This window comes from Nicotiana tomentosiformis, chromosome 8 (assembly GCF_000390325.3).
Source record: "Nicotiana tomentosiformis chromosome 8, ASM39032v3, whole genome shotgun sequence".
In the NCBI taxonomy this organism is placed as follows: domain Eukaryota; kingdom Viridiplantae; phylum Streptophyta; class Magnoliopsida; order Solanales; family Solanaceae; genus Nicotiana; species Nicotiana tomentosiformis.
In genome coordinates this window covers 13,264,063-13,284,419 of record NC_090819.1, presented here as the reverse complement: position 1 = coordinate 13,284,419, position 20,357 = coordinate 13,264,063, and the positions used below count along the sequence as shown (strand labels likewise).

The window sequence follows — 20,357 nt, the reverse complement described above, 5'->3', positions numbered from 1 at the left end:
ATAATTGATATTAAAAGAGGGCACGATCCTAGGACCTCCTTCCCTAGACACAACTATAAATAGTAAGTCCAGTTATCATTTTAAAGGACATGAATTTTCTAGCTAAACTTACACTACATTCCATACAAAGTTTAATACAATCTTACTTTTCTGCTTTATAATCTCATCATTGCTGTGCTCGGAAACTTTGTTCCCGGAACTTTCATCTCTACTGTTTCATCTACATTTTAAGGCTAAGTATTGTACATTTCTTCAATTATTGCATTATTTCGGAATCACATTAGTTCACTTGTCTAAAAATCACGTATAAATTCAACTGTACCATTTTACGGGTAAACACCTCTACGACGCCCCAGTTGATAATTATTTATAATTTTGTAGAAAGTGTACTTTTGCTAAGTTAAAGAAAATATCTCGGGAGGTAGGTTTGGCTTTTTATCATACTAGTCTCAGGGTATGCGCTTTGCGCGTGAACCTGATCTCAATAAATACACTAATATAAAAAAATTATATAAATAATAATTAAACAATATAGACTTATAAAATATAAGTTCATAAAAAGAAAAGAAAATATTGATCTAATTTAGTAGCTCAGTGAAGAAAGAAATTATATCCATAAAAGTCCGCAATAATTATTAGTTTTAGGTTTTATTATAATTTATGAGGACTTCGATAATTAATGCTACCTCGTGACCTAATACGATAATAAACAAATAATATACAATTCTTTTATTAGCAAAAAAGAAATCAAATAAAATAAATTAAAAATCTTTTCAGCTTTTGGGGAGATGGAAATGCTGTAGCTAGCTCATGGAAAAGGTTTGATAATTGACTATGTAAAGTTCAAAATGACTAACATAGACTTACTACTTTACAACAAATAACTTGATATATAAAAATACAAGGAGTGGTCATTTGTTGGAATAAATACAAAATAATAATAATAATAATAATAATAATAATAACTAATGAATACTCGTTAGTATATTTCTACTATTTCATTCTTATTGCTTTAAGTTTGTATTTTTATCAATTTGACTCTTAAATATTCTACTATAATGAATGTTGCTCTATTTTCCAATTTCTTTCACCGTTAATGCATTTCTTATCAAACAAATTTATATATTCTAAGATTTTTGTCAGCATAAAAATAATTTGACTCGTATGGTGAATTTAAAAATAATTAAATTAGATTCTTTATTTTTTGTTGATTCCGATTCTTTATATTAGCTCATCCGTATAAGTTTATCCATTAAGAATAATATTCTTAAAAACATAATAAAGTTGATATGAGTATTTCAATTTTGGATATTTTTTGTATTTTATAGAATTATTAGTGCTTTGACTCTTGTCAGCCACTGTTCACTTTTCTTCACCTCTCAATCTCTCTCTCTTTCTTCTGTATTCTTAAATTTTTGTTAGTAATTTGATCTGATTATTAATTAGTGTACTTTCTAAATATTATTATTATTAAAAAAATTAGGAAGAAAGAATGAAATAACATGCATAAACCTAACGTCTACACGCACAAGTTATTTCATGGCTACAATTTATCTGGTTTCCTTAGGTGTCTTATTATAATTGCTATCCTAAATTCCTAGCAAATAATAAGTTTCAGCTATTATCTAATATAAATGATATAGTTTACGTATTGATAAGACTGTAGTCTATTAATTTAGGATCAGAAATTGTAGCTATATAAAGTCTAGGGTAAATTAAGTTCTTAAATATTAAGGATTTTTATATATACCAAATATTTAAGGATTTAAGAATCAAATTTTTAGTTGATTTGCAAGTCTAATATATTAGTAAAATAATTAATTGAATGAAGATTCCTAAATTGTAGAAAATGAATCAAAAGATTATTTTGTCTAGTGTTTAACTCTATTTTTAAAGGGTAAAAAATGCGAACGATATTTTACTAAGGATTTTCGTACTTTTAATATAATATAGATAGATATAGATTGATAATTGCCCGTGATAAACACTGGGAAATTGATACAAAATTACTCTAAAATGTACCTTACTCACAGCAGCCCAACGCCTTTGTAAGGAAAATGTGGCTGAAATAATTCTATCCACAAGTCTTTTTACCTACTTATTCGGTTGTGGACAGAATACTTTTCTCGCCAAATTTGTTGCTGATGCGAATAGACGCATTAGGGTTATTGTGATCTATACAAGAGTAAATAAATATTCGCCATAATTGTGGAAATGTTATCTGTATAATTACCAGTTTACCACGAGACTAGTTTGATTTACAATGGAAACACATGTTTCATTCTTCACCCCTGCTTTGAAAATCCAAAATTGTAGTGATATGACAAAAGGTATTCAACTAATCATCCTTCCACGACTATAGTTCAGCTCCTGTAAAATGGTATGAATTTTGAGCTAGCTTGACTAGGGTCGGATCCAGTGTAATAACGAGCCCAATAGTTTATGTCTAGATCCTGTATTTGCATTGAAATATTTATTAAAAATATAAGAATATTTAGCTTGAAATGTAGTCCATTAATCTAGTTATTATTATATATTAACTTAAGATTGTTATAGGAACCCATAAGTTTAAAATTCTGAATCCCACACTGAACTCGACACAGTCATGAACTTCGATAACCACAATAAAATAACATTAAAGCATATTTTAACTAGGAAAAGAAAAGGAATTGAATCTTGACTAGAATTTTTACTAGAGTTTGCTACAGAAAACTTAGCCCATGAGTGAATATTGCAGCAAACGCATTCATTTGAGTTTTGGGCAAAGAAAAGCCAATCTCTAAATCTCCATCTGAGTCCTTGGACTTGCTGAGGGACATCGTTACGCCATTATTATTGTTAATAGAAACGAACTCTAACTTTTCTAGCTTTCCCCAACCAAAATCAGCAGCATATAAGTCAAATTTTGGCGATCCAGTAATTGAAAGCGATCGATTTCCGTCTATTGTACAACATTCTTTAAACCAACTACCATTTAGGATCCATTCCTCATCCTTCATCCTTTTCTGTATGGTTTCTCCAATTAATTCCACAGCAATTGTAAAGCCTTCCTTTCCAGCTAAGTCAGCATGCCTTGTTCTTGCAACGTACCCGACTATGCAATTCCCGAAATAAGTTGGAGGAATTGGTGGATTGAGTCGCGCTCTGCAATCTGCTGCACATCCGAAGAACTCCACTCCATTCTCGTCTATCTCTTCCCCTATTGCGGCCTCTGATTTTATTAAGCAAGTCCATACATAAGCACACGTTACTGTGAAAGATGTTACATGAGTTAGGCTCGGTCTTCTTGACAATATTAAATTCTTGAGCTTCAAGATGTTTTCTCGTGCTACAATAAAAGTACCTCGAACCTTATCGGGAGGAGTCTCAATGTCACACATCTCGAACTTATTTTTCTTCATTTCATCCCATATGGATTTCCCTAGTCCACGAGGGTCTTTAATTACGGACCTATCATAAAACGGAATGAACTCATTTGCTAAGAATTGTTCGTCTCCGCCAAATTTGTTGAGCAAAGCCCATGCCCTTATGAACCTTACTATGGTAGCTCCATCACCAACGACATGATGATTAGTGAAACCAATGGATATGCCATGATTCGGAAAAAGTGTCACTTGTATGGCTAAGACGGGGGCTAACTGAACCCCCTGTGCATCCTTAGGTTCTCTCAATTGAGGAACAAAATGATAAAAATCCTTCAGATTTCGAGGATGGTTACCAACGAGAAAGTCAAAATTCATATCAGTCTCAGAAAATGTGACAAATACAGAATCTCCTGTTACATAACGCAATTCAGGATAACCGCTACAATCTAATAGTGGACAAACAATGTTGCCAGCTAAGGGTAAATAGTGTTTGAGAGTAAGGGAGAGAGAATCTTTAAGAGTAGGAATAATGGTTTGGACGAACTCTGGTTTTGAAATAGGGAATTTGTAGAACAAAATTCGCCGGTTATGGTTGAAAAGTAACCAAATATGATCAAAATATGTGAGAGGGAGTGTGAGCTCAGCTGCACTGCCGGGAGGTGGCGCAACTTGACATTGCTCAATCACAGAAGCCATTATTGTAACGTTTTTGGTTAAGAATACACTATGGTTAGCTTTTCAATATATAGAATTTCAAGAAGTTACTTCACACATAAAGTGAGAGTAAAAAGTTGGGTCCGTGACTCTGACTTGTACATCGACTACACGCCATTGCATATGTGGTTGATATTGGATTTGGAATATCACACGTTTCATTTTAAACAATTGCATGCGATAGGAATATTTTTGAGCTCTTTTAAAAAAATTAGTATAATAGCACACCATTTGGTCATTAGAATTATTTTATTACTTAAATTTCAAAATGAATGTTTGTTTTAAAATTTATTTTATTATTTCAATTCCAACATAAATTAGAGAATTTGAAGTTGAAATACTAATTTGAATAATATTTTCAAGTGAAATTCAAAGTTTTTAATGTCACATATTTGCTTTAAATATGTCCTTATTTTAAACGGCCCCATATGTGGAGATATATTTGGTCTCACACGCATTCTTTGAGGGCATACCATTAAAGTTCTTAAGCTTCTATGTTATTCAGTTATCTTGTTTGATTCATGGCCCCTTAAATTGAGTTTTTCCTTATGTAAATCTTAAATACGAACAAAGAAAATCAAAATGTAGAAAAACCTACAATTATAAATTTATGATCTAAATATTGTTCAAACGTCTACAATTATAATTTCATCTGTATATATATAATTAAGTGATTTGTTGCTAGGTTAATCACGTAATCATAGTATATAATACCTCAATCATGGAAAACTTTATCAATGCGTTGGATGGTGATATATTTCGCCTTGGTTGAATTAACGTTCAAAAGCAAAGTTGTACGATACTGATTGCACAAGACTTTGATTCCCATTTCCAGAGAGTACTGAACTATGTTATTGTGGTCCGCTCAGTTTTTCTGGTCGATCTTACAAGTTGCATTTGTACTATGCTGATATTAAATTATGAATATTGCTTATAGTCTTTTTATTTCCTCGTAGAGTCTTTTTTATTTTTTTATCTTTTTTTTTTAAATTCCACTTTGATCCCCTTTTTGTTGGAGCTATTGCTCCTTTGATGACTCGAACCCACAACCCTAACGCTGTAGGTGACATGTGGTGACTATCGGAGAAACCCCTCTTGTCTAATTTTATCCTGTTGACTTTGCTACATCCTCCATCTTAATTCATCTTTATATAATGTGTTGGTAATATATTGTTAGGATATTTAAGAGAACAAAAAATTAGATACAATGCTAACATACTACACTCAGGTACACTAAGTGTCGGCTCTAATGTTGTATAGTTAATAAGGCTCGTGCCTTAGGCCCCAAATTTAGGAGGCCCTATTTTTTAGAAATAATAAGTTTATAGGTATTTTAAAAAAAATATTTAGTACTTTTAGTATAAAATAAGACTTTCTCATATGAAGGAACAAAATCTTTTTTTGTTATGAAGTAACTGTTTGGCTTACTTAAAAATGGGTAATATGAATAATTAATGTGAATTGGAATTTATTTGATAAGGAAAATAATATAAGTAGAAGATACTACTCTAATCGACATACTCAATTAAATAAAAAAACTTTTCTTCTCCAAATGCTTATATTGCTTATAGAATAATATTAACAATTCCTATAAGAGTTGCCTCAACGAAAGAAGTTTTTCAAAATTAAAATTGATAAAATCATAGTTAAGATCGATAATGTCTCAAGAAAGATTAAATGAGTTGACTATATTAGTTGAAAAGAATTTATTACAAAAATATTATTTACAACTTTACATCTCAAAAATTTAGAAGAATAGACTTCAAATAGAAATATATACTATAACCTTTTTAAAAATAATTTAGGCCTCATATTAAACTTTGGTTTTAGGTCACACATATGCTTGAGCCGCCCCTGCTCAGGTAATAGGTATATAAGTAATAATTTAGAAGAAAAAATGTTAGTTCAAAAGTTCTAAATTTGAGTAATTATGTGATGAGTTCTTAAAAAAATTGTGAATATTAAATAAAACAACTTTTTTTTTTATTTGAACCCAAAATTTTCTATTATATAGAAAAGGAAAGTGTTGTCGACCAAGGGCAAAATTGACATTTTGCTCATTCATAAAAATGCTCTCCTCCATGCTCAGTTCACGTGGCTTCTCTCAAATTCTAAAATCAACTTTTATTTGTCGACCAAGGGTATTTCAGTAATTTTATAACTGATTTAAATTACTGATTTAAGTTAAATTTTTATTATTTTGGTAACACACGTGTATATAATTCATCTAGAATTCTTTGCAGCTCAGTCCTCCAACTAGCTTTCTTTCACCATTAATTTGCTCAACCAATTACGGATCTACCATTGATGGCGAGTTCTAGCAGCAATCTTCTACCATTACTCCATTACTATTCACCTTTCTCTCTAATTTTTGCTTATCTTTTGTATCCTTTTTAGGGATTTTCTGTTGTCTTTGATTTGCTTGGTTTTATCCTCTTTTAATATTTGCTTTGGCATAACAATAATCCCATGGTTAGCATCTTCCAGAGTTGAAACGAGAGGTGAATAGACGAGGTACAATTTTCTATGGTTCCTTGTAAATTTAATTTTGTCTATTTTTCCACTATTTATGCTTAGACTCATACGGAGGGAATTGTTCAAGCATTTTGGACTACTTTTCCTCATCAAGGAAATGATATAGAAGCTCGAGATTCGACTCAATGTGCTAGAATTGATCAGGCATTGTGCTCTTGATATAGGTGGTTTAACGAATTAAGAAGTAATCCAATTTTGAATACAACTATGTGTTTTATAATTTGGGATAAAGTTGTGCGCTACTGCTTGCTTAGTATCTGTGCTGATCAAAGCAAATGCTCTTATAGTCCGGTTCTTTTCCTCACCAAGTTTTGCGTTTTCCGTTGTTTCTCTTTTGATTTTTCTTCCAAACCTCCTGTTGAATGAGGTTTGAAGTTAATCCATGATCCGAAATGGCAGCTTCTTATTTTTACTTCCTTTATTTTATTATTTTAACTAGGAAAATATTTTTCAGGAGTTGCATAATGGGCTTAATTGGTTTTCAATGTGTAATCAATGCAGAGTACGGGATTTTTAAAATCATAGAGGCCATAAATTTGTGATTAGTTCTTGAATCTATATAGTTTAACCGAAAAAGATGGAGGAGAAAGCATTATTCCCATCAACTTGCACCTTTAATGTACTAATATACATTAGCTATTGTCGGCAAAAGCAGCACGAAGAGACTGTGTAGAAGGTTGCGAGCTTGCAAACACGCACGATATGATTGTTTTGTTTAAAACTTCATTGTGGCAAACCAAATAATAAAAGCTTAAAAAACATCGATTTTTTGATAGACATAGAAGAAAAATTGATAAAACATAACGAGTGTAGAATTCTGTTTGGTTTCATGATTTAATATTTTATTTCCTATTTCTATTATTTCTAGTTTTCATGTTACGTTTCAAGGACCCAAATGCTACTTAGCTTTCAAATATCACACCCATCTTGGAGATGCGAATCAAAAGAATTTTTTACTAAAGAAATACTTGCAGATGATGAAAGAAAACCTGCAGAAGTTTCAACTCACATGTCCTGGTGGCACTAAAGAGGTAGTTGCAGATGATGAAAGGAAAGCTGCTAAGATTTCATTCCACATTTCTTGGTTGTTTTAAAAGTATGTTTTCACTTTTAATGCATCACCATCTACTTATCTGAAAGCTGTTTATTCATTATATTTCTCCTTTATGGTTCAATTTGGGAGTAGAAAGTATGAAAAATAAAAAGTTGAAAGATCTTCAAGAAATGCAAATAATCATAGTGTATCATTAGAACTTGAAACTACCAGAGTGACAAACACACAATTAGAAATTGAGAAGGTAATTAACACTAAAAGTATACTGAAGTTAATGTATTGTATGCTACAAAAGACTTCATTTTACAAAAGGTAATATGTGTTGCATCAGACTTCTTACAGGGTACAACTGAAGAGAAAGAGTAAGAGACTTCTTCCAAGTGCTTGTTTCTATGCCCTTTCTAACAGATACAACCTTAATCTCTTAATTACATTGCATATACAATGTTAACAGAAGGGATATACATAACGGGGTCACTTAAAAGTTGCACCCTTCTTTGAGGAAATGCTTGAATGATATCTCTCAATGTTGTTTCATACTCAGTACTTCTAAATGCAATTTGTAAACCTGGTATATTGATTGTGAGAGCTGTTTCTATTACATACTTTTCGAACTCTAACCGTAAAAGGAAAAGTTAGGACTATTCTTCCCCTTTTCTTCCCTTCTTTTGCATCTTATGGCCTATATCTGAATAGAAATTTCAACCGCTATATGATATATTAAGGATATGGGGTTTCATTGTTTTGCCTAAAAGTCTATTTTGATGTTGTAACTTGACAAGCTAAACAAACTAAGAGAACTTGTTAATATATGTATTTATAAGTTGAATTAGTTTGGAATAGTCTGGTGGATTGACTCTAATACTGCAACTAATTCTTTTTCAAAAAATATTGTTATGCAAATAGTACCAGTGATCTTATCGAACTAATAGCTACAACTGTGACAGCTGCATATTTAGTCAGTTGCTATTTTCAAGTGAATTTTAGTTATTGATACCCATGTTTATTATCAATAGCCATTTTTCTATGACTGAAGAGCTTCGAGAGAAGAAACTACTCTTCTATTAAAGCTTTGGTTACAAATGAAGTAAGGAGGACTGCATCTGTAAGTTAATGTGGCAAAATTAAGTATGGTGGAAGTCTGGTATTTTCCATACGGACATGTATGAACATGATTCTCTCTTTGTGGGCGAATTGCTGCAACTAACAAGAGAAGGTTAATATTAAGTTATATGCAAGTACTATTCTTAATAAACTTTGTTATTTACTATCTTCAACTAAAAATCATTCAATTTTTTACTTGCTGATTTTTCCTACTGGTTTATTCTGAATTCTTAGGTGAGCAATGATGGAAACACGTGTCTGGTCTATATGAACAAAAAGCACATCTCTCAATAGAATTTCAAGATTTTCATCCTCAGGTATCATTACTTAGTGTAATTGAATTGCTTTTGCTCATACACAAATAAAACTACTAACTTTTGTGGAATCAATAGATTGTGACCAAGTTGAAGAGTAAACATGTCAGTTGAGCTTTTTTTAAAAATAATAAAGATAAGCTCTCTCCATACAATTTTATGGTAGTGAAAACCAGAGTTTATAAAGTATGTGATGAAAGTGAGGCTTGACTCTTCATGAAAGAGTTGGAGGCCTAAATTTATACTTTGGGATTAAGACTGCTCAGGATCTTCTGGAGTTCAAGTACAAAAGCAAAAGGCATAAACGAAAACGGGAGGATAGAATTCAGAAGCTTCTTGATCGGCCAAGTGAGGGCCCAGTTTCACTGAGAGTGTTTAACATTAATAAGAATTTTTGACTAACTTATTATTTTTTATTTTTTGTTTTTGTGTTATGTATTTAATATACAAATGTTCATGATACTACGTGGTTTGTCTGTATGATAACTTTTCACTTAAGACGGAAGTTTTATTTATAAAGTCATGGGAGGAAGGAATTTCAGATTTTTTTATTTCTTGGGAAAGCATGGATTTTTCGAATGCTTGATTCTGTTTCTAAGTGGATTTTGGGAAATGGTACCTGCTCATAAGCTTCAAGATCAATTTTCTATTGTCTCATCCAGTGCCATATATATATTTATTAGCTTTATCACACTTATGTTCATAACTACGACCAATATATGTCCTTTTTTTCTTTTTTGGTCTATTTGGTCCTCTTGATTCCTTTTAAAGATTAGTCATGATAAATATATTGCTTCATCCAAAAAAAATTTTATTGTATCCCAAAATTTCTTTTTATATTCCGAGTAATGCTATTCTTGGTTTATTTGTAGGTTGTACTTGATATTTCGCTTCAATGGTTGGTGGCTCAATTGAGTTGTTAATAAAAAAACTTGGGTTGCCTGTGTGAAGAGAAATTCAGGGTGACATGAGAAATGACTTAGTTGTCTGTGTGCTTGATATTTCGCTTCATTGTGATGTTTCTCATTAGTTGAATAATTTAGTTTTGCGAAAAGTGGTTCCATTTGTGAAAACTGGGATGATGTGGCTATCCACGTTTTTGTCTGCACACATAGAACATTCTTTTGTTTCTCTACTATACTAAATGATGTGATACATATTTTTATTTCCAAATGCTATTATTATCAAGTTGTATATGTATCATTGAAACAACTAGACCTCTCTAGCACCAAAGTTATCTTGCTAATCTAGAGGTCTGCGGAGCGTTGATTTGTCAATGTGAATTCTTGCTGGTGTGCTATTTTAATCTTTTTGTTTTAAAGGGATGTCATCTCATTTAGTCAGTTCACTAAATATATGCACATTTTATCCAAATTATCGTCGCCTAGTGCATTAAATTGACCAATCCGACCACAGAAACCACCAGCAAGAGAAAAGAGTACGGTGTAAGATGAACATTATGTAGAAAAACAAGGAAAAACGTGCATGAATACATTCTAATGGTCTTAAACAAATTGGGATCTTTAAAAAACAGACTGAAAATAAGTTTCCAATTTTTTAAAACATTCCCCATTCAAGATCTATTCCTCATCCTTCATCCTTTTTCTTAATTGTTTCTCCCATTAATTCCACAACAGTTACAAAGCCTTCATTTTGAACGTACAAAAGGGAGTGAATTGTAACCAAATTAAAAACTTAGTCGACTTAAAAGAGAATTAGTTGACTTAACTGTATCAGCAGGTTTGATTTGCAGCAGAAGTAAATTGTTTAGAATTTAAATACTGAGAACACATAAGTTTTATACTGGTTCAGTACCGGTGTGGTACCTACATCCAGTTCCCTTGGGTCACAAGGGTTCTCTTAGATCTTTAATAGTTCGTTACAACAGTAGTGGTATTTGGATCGTTTACCACCATCGATTTTCAGCAACAATATTTCTCAAAATTTGACACAACTCTTGTTTTATTTTCTAACACCTCATATCTTTTGAGACACTTGTAAACTCAAGAATACAATGTTTATGCTAAGAACTAGAAAGGTATAGAAATAGTGATAAGTTGCGTAATCTTTTCTTGAGTCTATCAGTCTTTTTATACGAGAGTCTTGAGATCATGCAAACTTCTTTTTGAGCTAGCCATTGTAGATTGACCATTGATTGAGGCATAATATATTCTAAGAGTTTTGACCCAAGGGGTGCCTCAAAATCCTGCTCAAGAGATGGGCTGGATTCATTAATTTCCTTCCTTTCTGCGTTCACAATCAAGGGAGTGATTTGCGACTTGACTTGATCGATCAATCCTCAAAATCTTCATATTTATTTTACCAAATCGATCCTTGAAGTAATGATTGTCTTCCTATAACGACTGCACTTAATATTCTTTCCTTTTTGATAGCCTTGACATCCTTTGATTTAGCATTGTCCTCGCTGCATTTGATCTTGTTTCTTTTTTTATGGCCTTGACATCTTGACTTCCTTTGATTTAACATTGTCCTCCTAATTTCCTGCAATTAAGTAGATACAATTAGATTTGCACTATTGTCATCACTGAAACTTAAGTGTAACAATCTCTCCCTTTTTGATGTTGACAATCAAAAGGAGTAAACAGAGCCCACTTCCCTTTCATGTACTGGAATTGTGAGTTGTTGTTGTCCCTGAGTTGTTGCTCCCCCTAAGTTGTTGCTTTGCTTTGCTTTACTCTCACATTTCTCCCCCGTTTCTCCCCTTTGATATCAATCAAAAATAAAGAAGAAAGTGCAAATAGAATATACGTAATAGAGTAGATAATGAACATAGTAGTTAGGGTAGCAGATACTATGCCTTCAATAGAGGCACATAATGATGGTTCTTACAGACCAAAACAAAAGCAATTAACAAAAACAAAAACAACAAAAGAAATTGTTTTAGTCACACACACAACTGCCTTAGTTCCTCCCCAGAAAGTACTTCAGAGTATTGATCACTTTGGTGCATAAAGAGTCATAGGAAGTTTCAACTTCTTTGGTGATTTTGTCTATCTTCTCTATCATTGTGTTGAATACCCTGATTCCTTGCCTCTTTGTGGCTCCTGTGTCCATCCTTGGCTTAGTCACATCAATACCTGTTTCTTTAGTGACTTCCCTGATCTTGTCCGCATGTTCTTTCATTGCAATGAGCGTGGTTTTTACCCCATCTATCATTGTTGAATTTGTTGTAAGTTGTTGGTAGCAGTCGACTGAGGCTCTGTTGGTTCAGTGGTTGGCTCAACCTGTACTGGAGTGCTTCCAATCTTGGCACGTCTGACCCATCCATTTTCACTTAAGTTGTAGCCCATCATAGCAAAGGTTGTCTTATCATAGGTGCTTGAAATATACTTGGGAGAGAAGGGTGCCAAATCAACATTCATAACCTCAAGAATATATGAGATTAGCAAACCATAAGGTAAACAAGCAGCAGAGGAAGATATATCCCTGATACTTTCAAGCATATACTGACGAATCCACACAAACCAGTCAAGCCTTTTATTGTTAACAAGGCAGTATAGACCAAAGATATCCCTAGTAGTCAAAGTGTTGAAAGACCCAGTCCTAGGAAGGAGAGTAATAGCAATCATATGAGTAAACACACGGTGTTCAAACTTAAGACATTTAGGACCAATGTCAGGGCAACGCTTTCCCCAGTTTGGTATTCGGCCTCATCGCCTTCTGATCCTTCTTCGGTTTCTGAAAATTCGGAACCAGAATTAAAGAACCTGGAGCATCAGACTGCGGCAGGAGTCCATTTTTTGCAGCCAACTCAAGCTCTAGGGCCTTAGCAATTTCGGTATTTCCAAAGTTTTTCTCCTCATGCTATACATAGAATAAGATTTTTCAACAATGAGGGAAGACACTTAGTGCTTAAGTTCTTCTTTGAGTTGAGTAACCTCGGCAGAAAGGTTTTCCCGGGCGAATCTAGTAGATTGGAGGCTAACGTCGAGCTCGCTGATAGTTGAACTAAAGAGCCTATTATGCTTAATGGTTTTCCTGTACTTCTATTCTAGCTGGGCATGTTTCACCTCCACGGCAGCAAGCTCTTCACTTTTGGAGTTCAAGACTGCCTCCAAGTTAATTACTCTTTCAGTGGATGCAGCCTCACGGTCGGCTGCAGCAAGAACGACGTTCTGGATTTCTGCCCATTTGTCCTTGGCCTCATCAAATCTAACCCTCAGCGTCCCAATTTCTTGGATAAGGGTTACCACTCCTTGCTCGCTTTGCTGCAGAAGAGCCTTCAAGATAGCAGCCTCAGCAGCTCTGGTTTCCAATTCCGAGAGGCGGAGAACAGTCTGTTCCCGTTCCACCAAAGGCTGATCCCGTTTAGAAGTAAGTTCTTCCTTCTCACGAATCAACCTTTGAAGGCCCTGAGAAGCAAGAAATTTGGCCTACAAAACAAGAAGAAGTAAAACTTAGAATACATTCATACTAAAATAGAAGAAGTGACGAAGGAAGAAAAGAACGTATCGATGCGACATTGTGCATGGCATTGTTCAACAAGCACTCTCCCGAGGGTGCCTGAATCTTTCCCAATCCTTTTCTGAATCCAAAGGCTTCATATAATTAGCAAGCTCCACTGGCGGGGAAAACAAGTTGCACCCGGTAGAGATCGAAAGAGTAACGTTCCTCCTCCTTTGTGGATCTTCAGAAGGGGCGGCATAATTTTACCCCAAATTCCCATGAACTGGGGACTGTGGAAGAGGAACACCTTCTTCAAGGTCAGGTGCGGCCGATTGAGTTGATACAACAACTGCTGGTGGAAGAGGGGATACAGATGGAAGTGATGTAGCAGTTGCTGGTATTGGTGAATGTGGAGTTGGAGCTGATGGAGTTGAAGAATGAGAAACAACTGCATCAAATGTGGTACCGATTATTAAATGCTGGCCAACCAAAGACGGCAAGGACCCGGTACTCAGCCCCGCAACATCGGTTACATCATTTGGGGCCCGAAAACGGGAGTTGGCATATTCCACTAAATCAGATTCTCCCCAAAGTGCTGAGACGTCGCCTTCAGTCTGTGCAATTATCTCAACAGGTCGAGCATCCAGTTAAGACGTTAAGGATCATCGCCTTCTATGTAAAGAAGATCCCTCATCACTAGCTTCTTCATCATCGTTGATCATCACAGTGTCTATGACCGGCCCGGAAGGAGGACTAGTCATCATCGCCATTGGAGATGACTCGGGGGCAGCAATGTTTGCCTTTTAATTCTTTTCCCCAGCCGTGGGCCCACGTCTCGAAATCCGACAAAGGTCACAAAACCCGTAGGTCCATTCATTCACGAGTCTAACCATACCAAATTTACTCAAATCCGATAACAAAATCCCATTCAAAACCTCAAAAATCTAACTCAAGAACACTTCCTCTTTTATTTTCTAATTTTTCACCCCAAATCACAAATTAGACGATGGAATTAAAGACATAATCATGGAATTTAGCCAAAACCAAGTAAGAATCACTTACCCCAATCAACTCTAAAAAATCCCTTCAAGAATCGCCCAAATCCGTGGTCTCTAGCTCAAAATATGAAGAAAAGCCCTCAGTTTTGAAATTAAATATTGTTGCCCAGATTTCCTTCTTCGCGAACGCGACCGTCCTCTCGCATTCGCGTAGACCAATTTGACTGCCTCTCAGTTTAACTCTTCGCGAACGCGGCCAACGCTTCGCGAACGCGATGCTTTTCCAACTCTGACCTTCGCGAACACGACCCATGCCTCGCGAACGCGTAGACCAAAAGGCTAGGGGTCCCCAACTACCTCACTCCTCTTAGCGAACGCGATACCACTCCCGCATTCGCGATGCACACACAAACCATACCTTCGTGTTCGCGTCCTCTTCTTCGCGAACATGAAGAACAAAAATTCCCAGCTCACAAACACCCTTCGCAAATGCGAGGCTCCTCTCGCGAACGCGTAAGAGGAAACCAGAAAAAAAAATACAACAACAAACATTAGTCATCAACCAAGGTCCAAAAATGATCCGTTAACCAGCCGAAACTCACCCGAGGCCCCCAGGACCTCAACCAAATATACCATCAAGTCCCAAAATATCATACGAACTTAGTCGAACTCTCAAATCACCTCAAACAATATCAAAACACGAATTACACACGGATTCAAGCCTAATGAACTTTGAAATTTCCAAATTCTACAAACGATGCTGAAACCTATCAAATCACGTCCGATTGACCTCAAATTTTGCACACATGCCATAAATGACCCCATGAACCTACTGTAACTTCAGGAATCAGAATCCGACCCTGATATCAAAAAGCCAACCCCCCGATCAAATTTTTCAAAAATTTGACTTTTGCCATTTCAAGCCTAATTCTACTCCCGACCTCCAAATCACAATTTGGACACGCTCCTAAGTTCAGAATCACCCAACAAAGCTAACGGAACCATCAAAATTTCAATCCGAGGTCGTTTATACATAAGTCGACATCCGGTCGACTATTCCAACTTAAGATTTCAATTAAGAGACTAAGTGTCTCAATTCACTCTAAATTTACTCCGGACCTGAACCAACTAACCCGATAAGTCATAAAATAACAGTGAAGCACAAAAATGAGCAGAAAAGGGGAACGAGGCTACAACTTTCTAAACGATCGATCGGATCGTTACATAAATGCTCTGTGCCCGGTAACATTTACTAAGGAATATTCTACAGCATTAAGAGTGACGGCCCGTTATAGAAAATTTGGCATTTATACTCAACATTACATCTTTATCAATGACCCTCATAATTGGCATTAAAGGAGAGCATGATCCTAAGACTTTTTTTCCTAGGCATAGCTATAAATAGTGAGCTCAGTTACCATTATAAAGAACACGAATTTTCTGGCAAAAACATATGCTATATTTTATACAAAGCTTTGCGCAACTTGACTTTCTTGCTTTTAGATATCATTATTGCTGTGTTCAGAAATCTTGTTCACGGAATCATCATCTTTGCCATTTTATCTACATTCTAAGGCTAAGTATTATGTATTTTTTTAATTATTATATTATTTCAGGATCAAATTAGTTCACTTGTCTAGAAACCACGTATAAATTTAACTGTACCGTTTTACGGGTATATATATATATTCTGTACGTTATATACACAAATTATATAAATTTTATATACTTTTTGGCTGCAAAATATAAATAATTTATTGCGCGGGTTAAATCATCAATTTTAAACCCTTATAAAAGTGAAAAGGATCAATTTTATCGCTAATCTAACTTCCTTCGTTGATGACCGATTACTCAGTCATCCTCTTGACCTACTTCAAGATTCCTGCTTATCTTCGTTTATGAAAAATGTTGGGTTTCTTTTTGGATTTATTTGTTATTGTTTAGGAATTTAATGAATCAGGTTTAGGTTGGTCGGATTCAGGGTTTACTTGTCTTAACTGGTATGCATAAGTCTTCACTGATTCTATGCGGTTATAGACATACTATTATACATATTATTATTTTTTTTTAACGAGTACATTAATTTTCTCACAATAAGTTTTACCTACTTACTCTGTTGTGAACAGAAATAAAGCGAATTGTGGGGACTTGAGATCGAAGAAGCTTCATGAGCTCCTTTGGAAAGAGACCATTCAACTTCATGTTTGATTCATTGCTTGGTTAATCATATAGTGCCTCGAAATCATGGAAACTTCATTATTTCCTTGAATAATTAATGATATATTTCACCTTTGTTGGTGAGTTCAAACATAAACAACCAGTTGATATATAGATATCTTGATCAGAATGAAGAAAAAAGAAATTGAAGCCCCCCAAACTTCTATAAATCTAAATACGGAATGGGCTTAAATCGTTTGATAAATGGTTTATTTTTACCCTCCGTCTATCTATTGGTCCGAAATACAATAAAAATAGCATGGGCTAGTCATTTTTCGGATTGGTAATCGAAAAATAACCAACATTTGCGAAATCATTGAAAATTAGCCACTGTTTCGCTAAAACCCGAAAAGTTTCAGCATAATATGTGAGACTATGGAGCTCTTGCGTATAAACTTTCAGCATATTATGTTTAAACTCCAGCACACGGAAAGTTCCAACATAATATGCGGAATTACGGAGCTCCTGCACATAAACTTCCAACATATTATGATGGAACTCCAGCACATTAAAAAAATTCTATTACGATGGAAGCTCATATGTAAAAAATTCGAACTCCAACATATTATGCTGGAAAATTTCTGGATTTTTAAGAGTATTTTTGTTCAGATTTTATCTTTGCATAAAAAGTGGCTAAATTTAAATTACTTTTGAAAATGTAGATATTTCGAAATTAACAGTTGTAAATATGTCTATATAACGACCCGACCGGTCATTTTGAGTGTTGTAGCCCTGTTTTCCCATTTACTGCTTATTCTACACCCAATTATTGATATGTGACTTGTCGGGGTAGTTGGTTTGGTTCCGGGGATGTTTCAGAGTGAATTGTGACACTTAGTCCCAAGGTTGGAAGTTTAAGTTGAAAGAGTTGACTGGATGTTGACTTATGTGTAAATAACTCCATAATGAAGTTTTGATGGTTCTGATAGCTCCGTATGGTGATTTTGGACTTAGAAGTGTGTCCGAATAGTGATTTGGAGGTCCGCAGTTGATTTTGTCTTGAAATGGTGAAAGTTGGAAAATTAGAAGTTTTGGAAGTTGAGAGGTTTGACGAAGAGTTGACTTTGTGGTTAATGGACTCAGATTTTGGTTCCGGAAGTTGGAATAGGTCCGATGTGTCATTTATGACTTGTGTTCAAAATTTGAGGTCAATCGGAGTTGATTTGATAGGTTTCGGCATCGAATGTAGAAGTTAGAGGTTCATAAGTTTATTAGGCTTGAATCAAGGTGCGATTTGTGATTTTAGTATTGTTTGATGTGATTTGACACTTTGAGCGAGTTCGTATGGTATTTTAGGACTTGTTGATATGTTTGGTTGAGGTCCCGGGGGCCTCGGGTGGATTTCGGATGGTTATCGGGTTGGAATTGGGACTTAGAAATTTCTGGTGTTGCAGGTCTGGTTTCCTTATTCGCGATCATGTGGGTTAGCCCGCTATCACGAAGGCTTATTTTTTCAGCTGGGATTTGTGCTCTATGCCTTCGCAAGCAAGAGTCTGCGATCGCGTAGGTTGGTCAGGCAGTGAATCGCAAACGCATGGGTCTAGTCACGTTCGCGAAAAGGAAGAGAGGAGACTGCGTTCATGCAGATTTGTTAATCGCAATTGCGTGATGATATTAGCGGCCGCGCAGGTCTGGAAAGGCAGTGCCTCGTGTTCGCGTAGGGAAAAGTTTGGCAGCTTAGGATTGTGCTTCGCGATCGCGAAGAAGGACATCTGGGCAGACTTAAATATTTCAAAAATGAGGGTTAGAGTAAAATTTCACAATTTGATTTTGGGAGCTAGGATTGAGGCGATTCTTGGAGAGATTTTCAAGGGAGTGATTGGGGTAAGTGATTCTAACTCGATTTTAGTTAAATTACATGAATATATCATTATTTTTATCATTTAATTAGTGTTTTGGGTTGAAACATTGGGGGAAAATGGTGAAACTTATGCCAAATTTTGGAGATTTGAGTGGCGTTTTGGTGTCGGATTTGTCACGACCCAAAATTTCAATCTGTCGTGATGGTGCCTATCTAGATACGAGGCAAGCCGAAAATCTCGACAAAATACAATTTCTCTTAAGTTTGAAAATACAATAATTTAATACAATACAAAATCCCACAAATACTGACACGAACACTCCCCAAAACCTGGTGTCACTAAGTACATGAGCATCTAATATGAATACAAGTCTGAAAAATACGGTCTATAATAGTCCGAGACCAAATACGGTAAACAAGGAGATAGAAAAGGAGAGACTAGGTCTACGGAACACGGGAGCTACCTCAGAATCTCCTGAAAATTAACTACGCGAAATGATCAACACCCGCTATGTCCGGGAATACCTGAATATGTGCACGAAATGCAGAGTGTAGTATGAGTACAACCAACTCAACAAGTAACAATAATAACTAAGGAAATGAAGATAACGATGAGATACATAGTTATAGTTCACTTTCAGTAATTCCAGCAAAGAATAGACATGCATTCAAATCCAGCAGTTTAAGTCAAATGAATTTTATACAGTTCAATTTTATTTAATCCGGATATAAAATCTTTTAGAGATTTCACAACAATGACAGATAGAAATCAAGTGCAACAACAAATGCAAAGCAAGTACATCCTCTCAGGCAACAGTCACTCAAATCATCACAACAGCTCAACCACTCGGCTCTCAGCCCTCAGCACTCACACTCAATGGGTACCCGTGCTCACTAGGGGTGTACAGACTTCGGAGGCGCTTCTACAGCCTAAGAGCCATAATCTGCACGGACAACTCATGTGCTGCACGGACAACTCACGTGCTATAATATCCTGCACGGACAACTCACGTGCCATAATATCCTTACCTCGCCGATAGGCCCTCGGCCTTACTCAGTCCTCAACCTCTCTAGTCTCTCGGGCTCTCAGAAATCACAAAGATCAGCCCAAACAAAGATAACATAATGCATCAACAAATATCAAGAAAGACTGAGGTATAATAAACAAGTAAAATCATGACTGAGCACAAGGTAGAAATTAGCAAATAATTCAATAAGTACGTGACCTCTGTGGGTCTCTACAGTACTATCAGATAGCCTAAGCATGATTTGTAACATGATTTACAGTCAAATTTATTCAACACATAGAGAGCATATAGCTAACAACAAGTTATTCAACTTTACAGTTTCACGGGACGGACCAAGTCACAATTCCCTTGGTGCACGCCCACACGCCCATCACCTAGCATGTGCGTCACTACAAAATAATCACATGACACAAATTTGGGGTTTCATAGCCTCAGGACCAGATTTATAACTGTTACTTACCTTAGAGCGTGAAATTCTTCACTCTGCTATGCCTTTGCCTCGCAAATCGACCTCTGAATTCCTCGAATCTTTCAGTCAATAAAATTTATTGGAATTAATTTCATATGAAAAATTAATTTTTCCATAAAAATCCGAATTTAGCCCAATAATCGTCCGTGGAGCCCACGTCTCAGAACCCGACAAAAGTTACAAAATTCGAAAGCTCATTCAACCACGAGTCTACCCATACCAATTTTACCAAAATCCGACCTCAACTCGACCCTCAAATCTACAAATCTTATTTCCAAATTTCTAAGTTCCAATCTCCGATTTATACCTCAAAATCATATAATCTAGTTGAATTATTTGATGATATTTCAA

General features: G+C 35.3%; 1 protein-coding gene and 1 long non-coding RNA gene across 3 annotated transcripts; one reads left to right on the top strand and one right to left on the bottom strand.

The window, feature by feature from the left end:
* Window positions 1-2,589: 2,589 nt before the first annotated feature.
* LOC104112524 (phenolic glucoside malonyltransferase 1-like) lies at window positions 2,590-4,094 on the bottom strand. Its single transcript, XM_009622463.4, has one exon. It carries the CDS (start codon window positions 4,059-4,061, stop codon window positions 2,703-2,705), a length of 1,359 nt encoding a protein of 452 aa, XP_009620758.1. The 5' UTR covers window positions 4,062-4,094; the 3' UTR covers window positions 2,590-2,702.
* Window positions 4,095-6,294: 2,200 nt separating this feature from the next.
* On the top strand, window positions 6,295-10,259 carry LOC104112523 (uncharacterized). 2 transcript variants are annotated; one of them, XR_011410207.1, is made up of 5 exons: window positions 6,298-6,593; window positions 7,589-7,710; window positions 8,685-8,884; window positions 9,007-9,089; window positions 9,959-10,259. It is a non-coding gene; the product is annotated as an uncharacterized lncRNA (long non-coding RNA). The 2 variants fall into 2 exon arrangements; XR_689995.3 differs by having other exon boundaries at window positions 6,295-6,593; window positions 7,589-8,884.
* Window positions 10,260-20,357: the final 10,098 nt, after the last annotated feature.

Coding starts and splice junctions, on each gene's coding strand:
- LOC104112524 (XM_009622463.4), bottom strand. CDS start 4,061: ATGGCTTCTGTGATTGAGCAATGTCAAGTTGCGCCACCTCCCGGCAGT.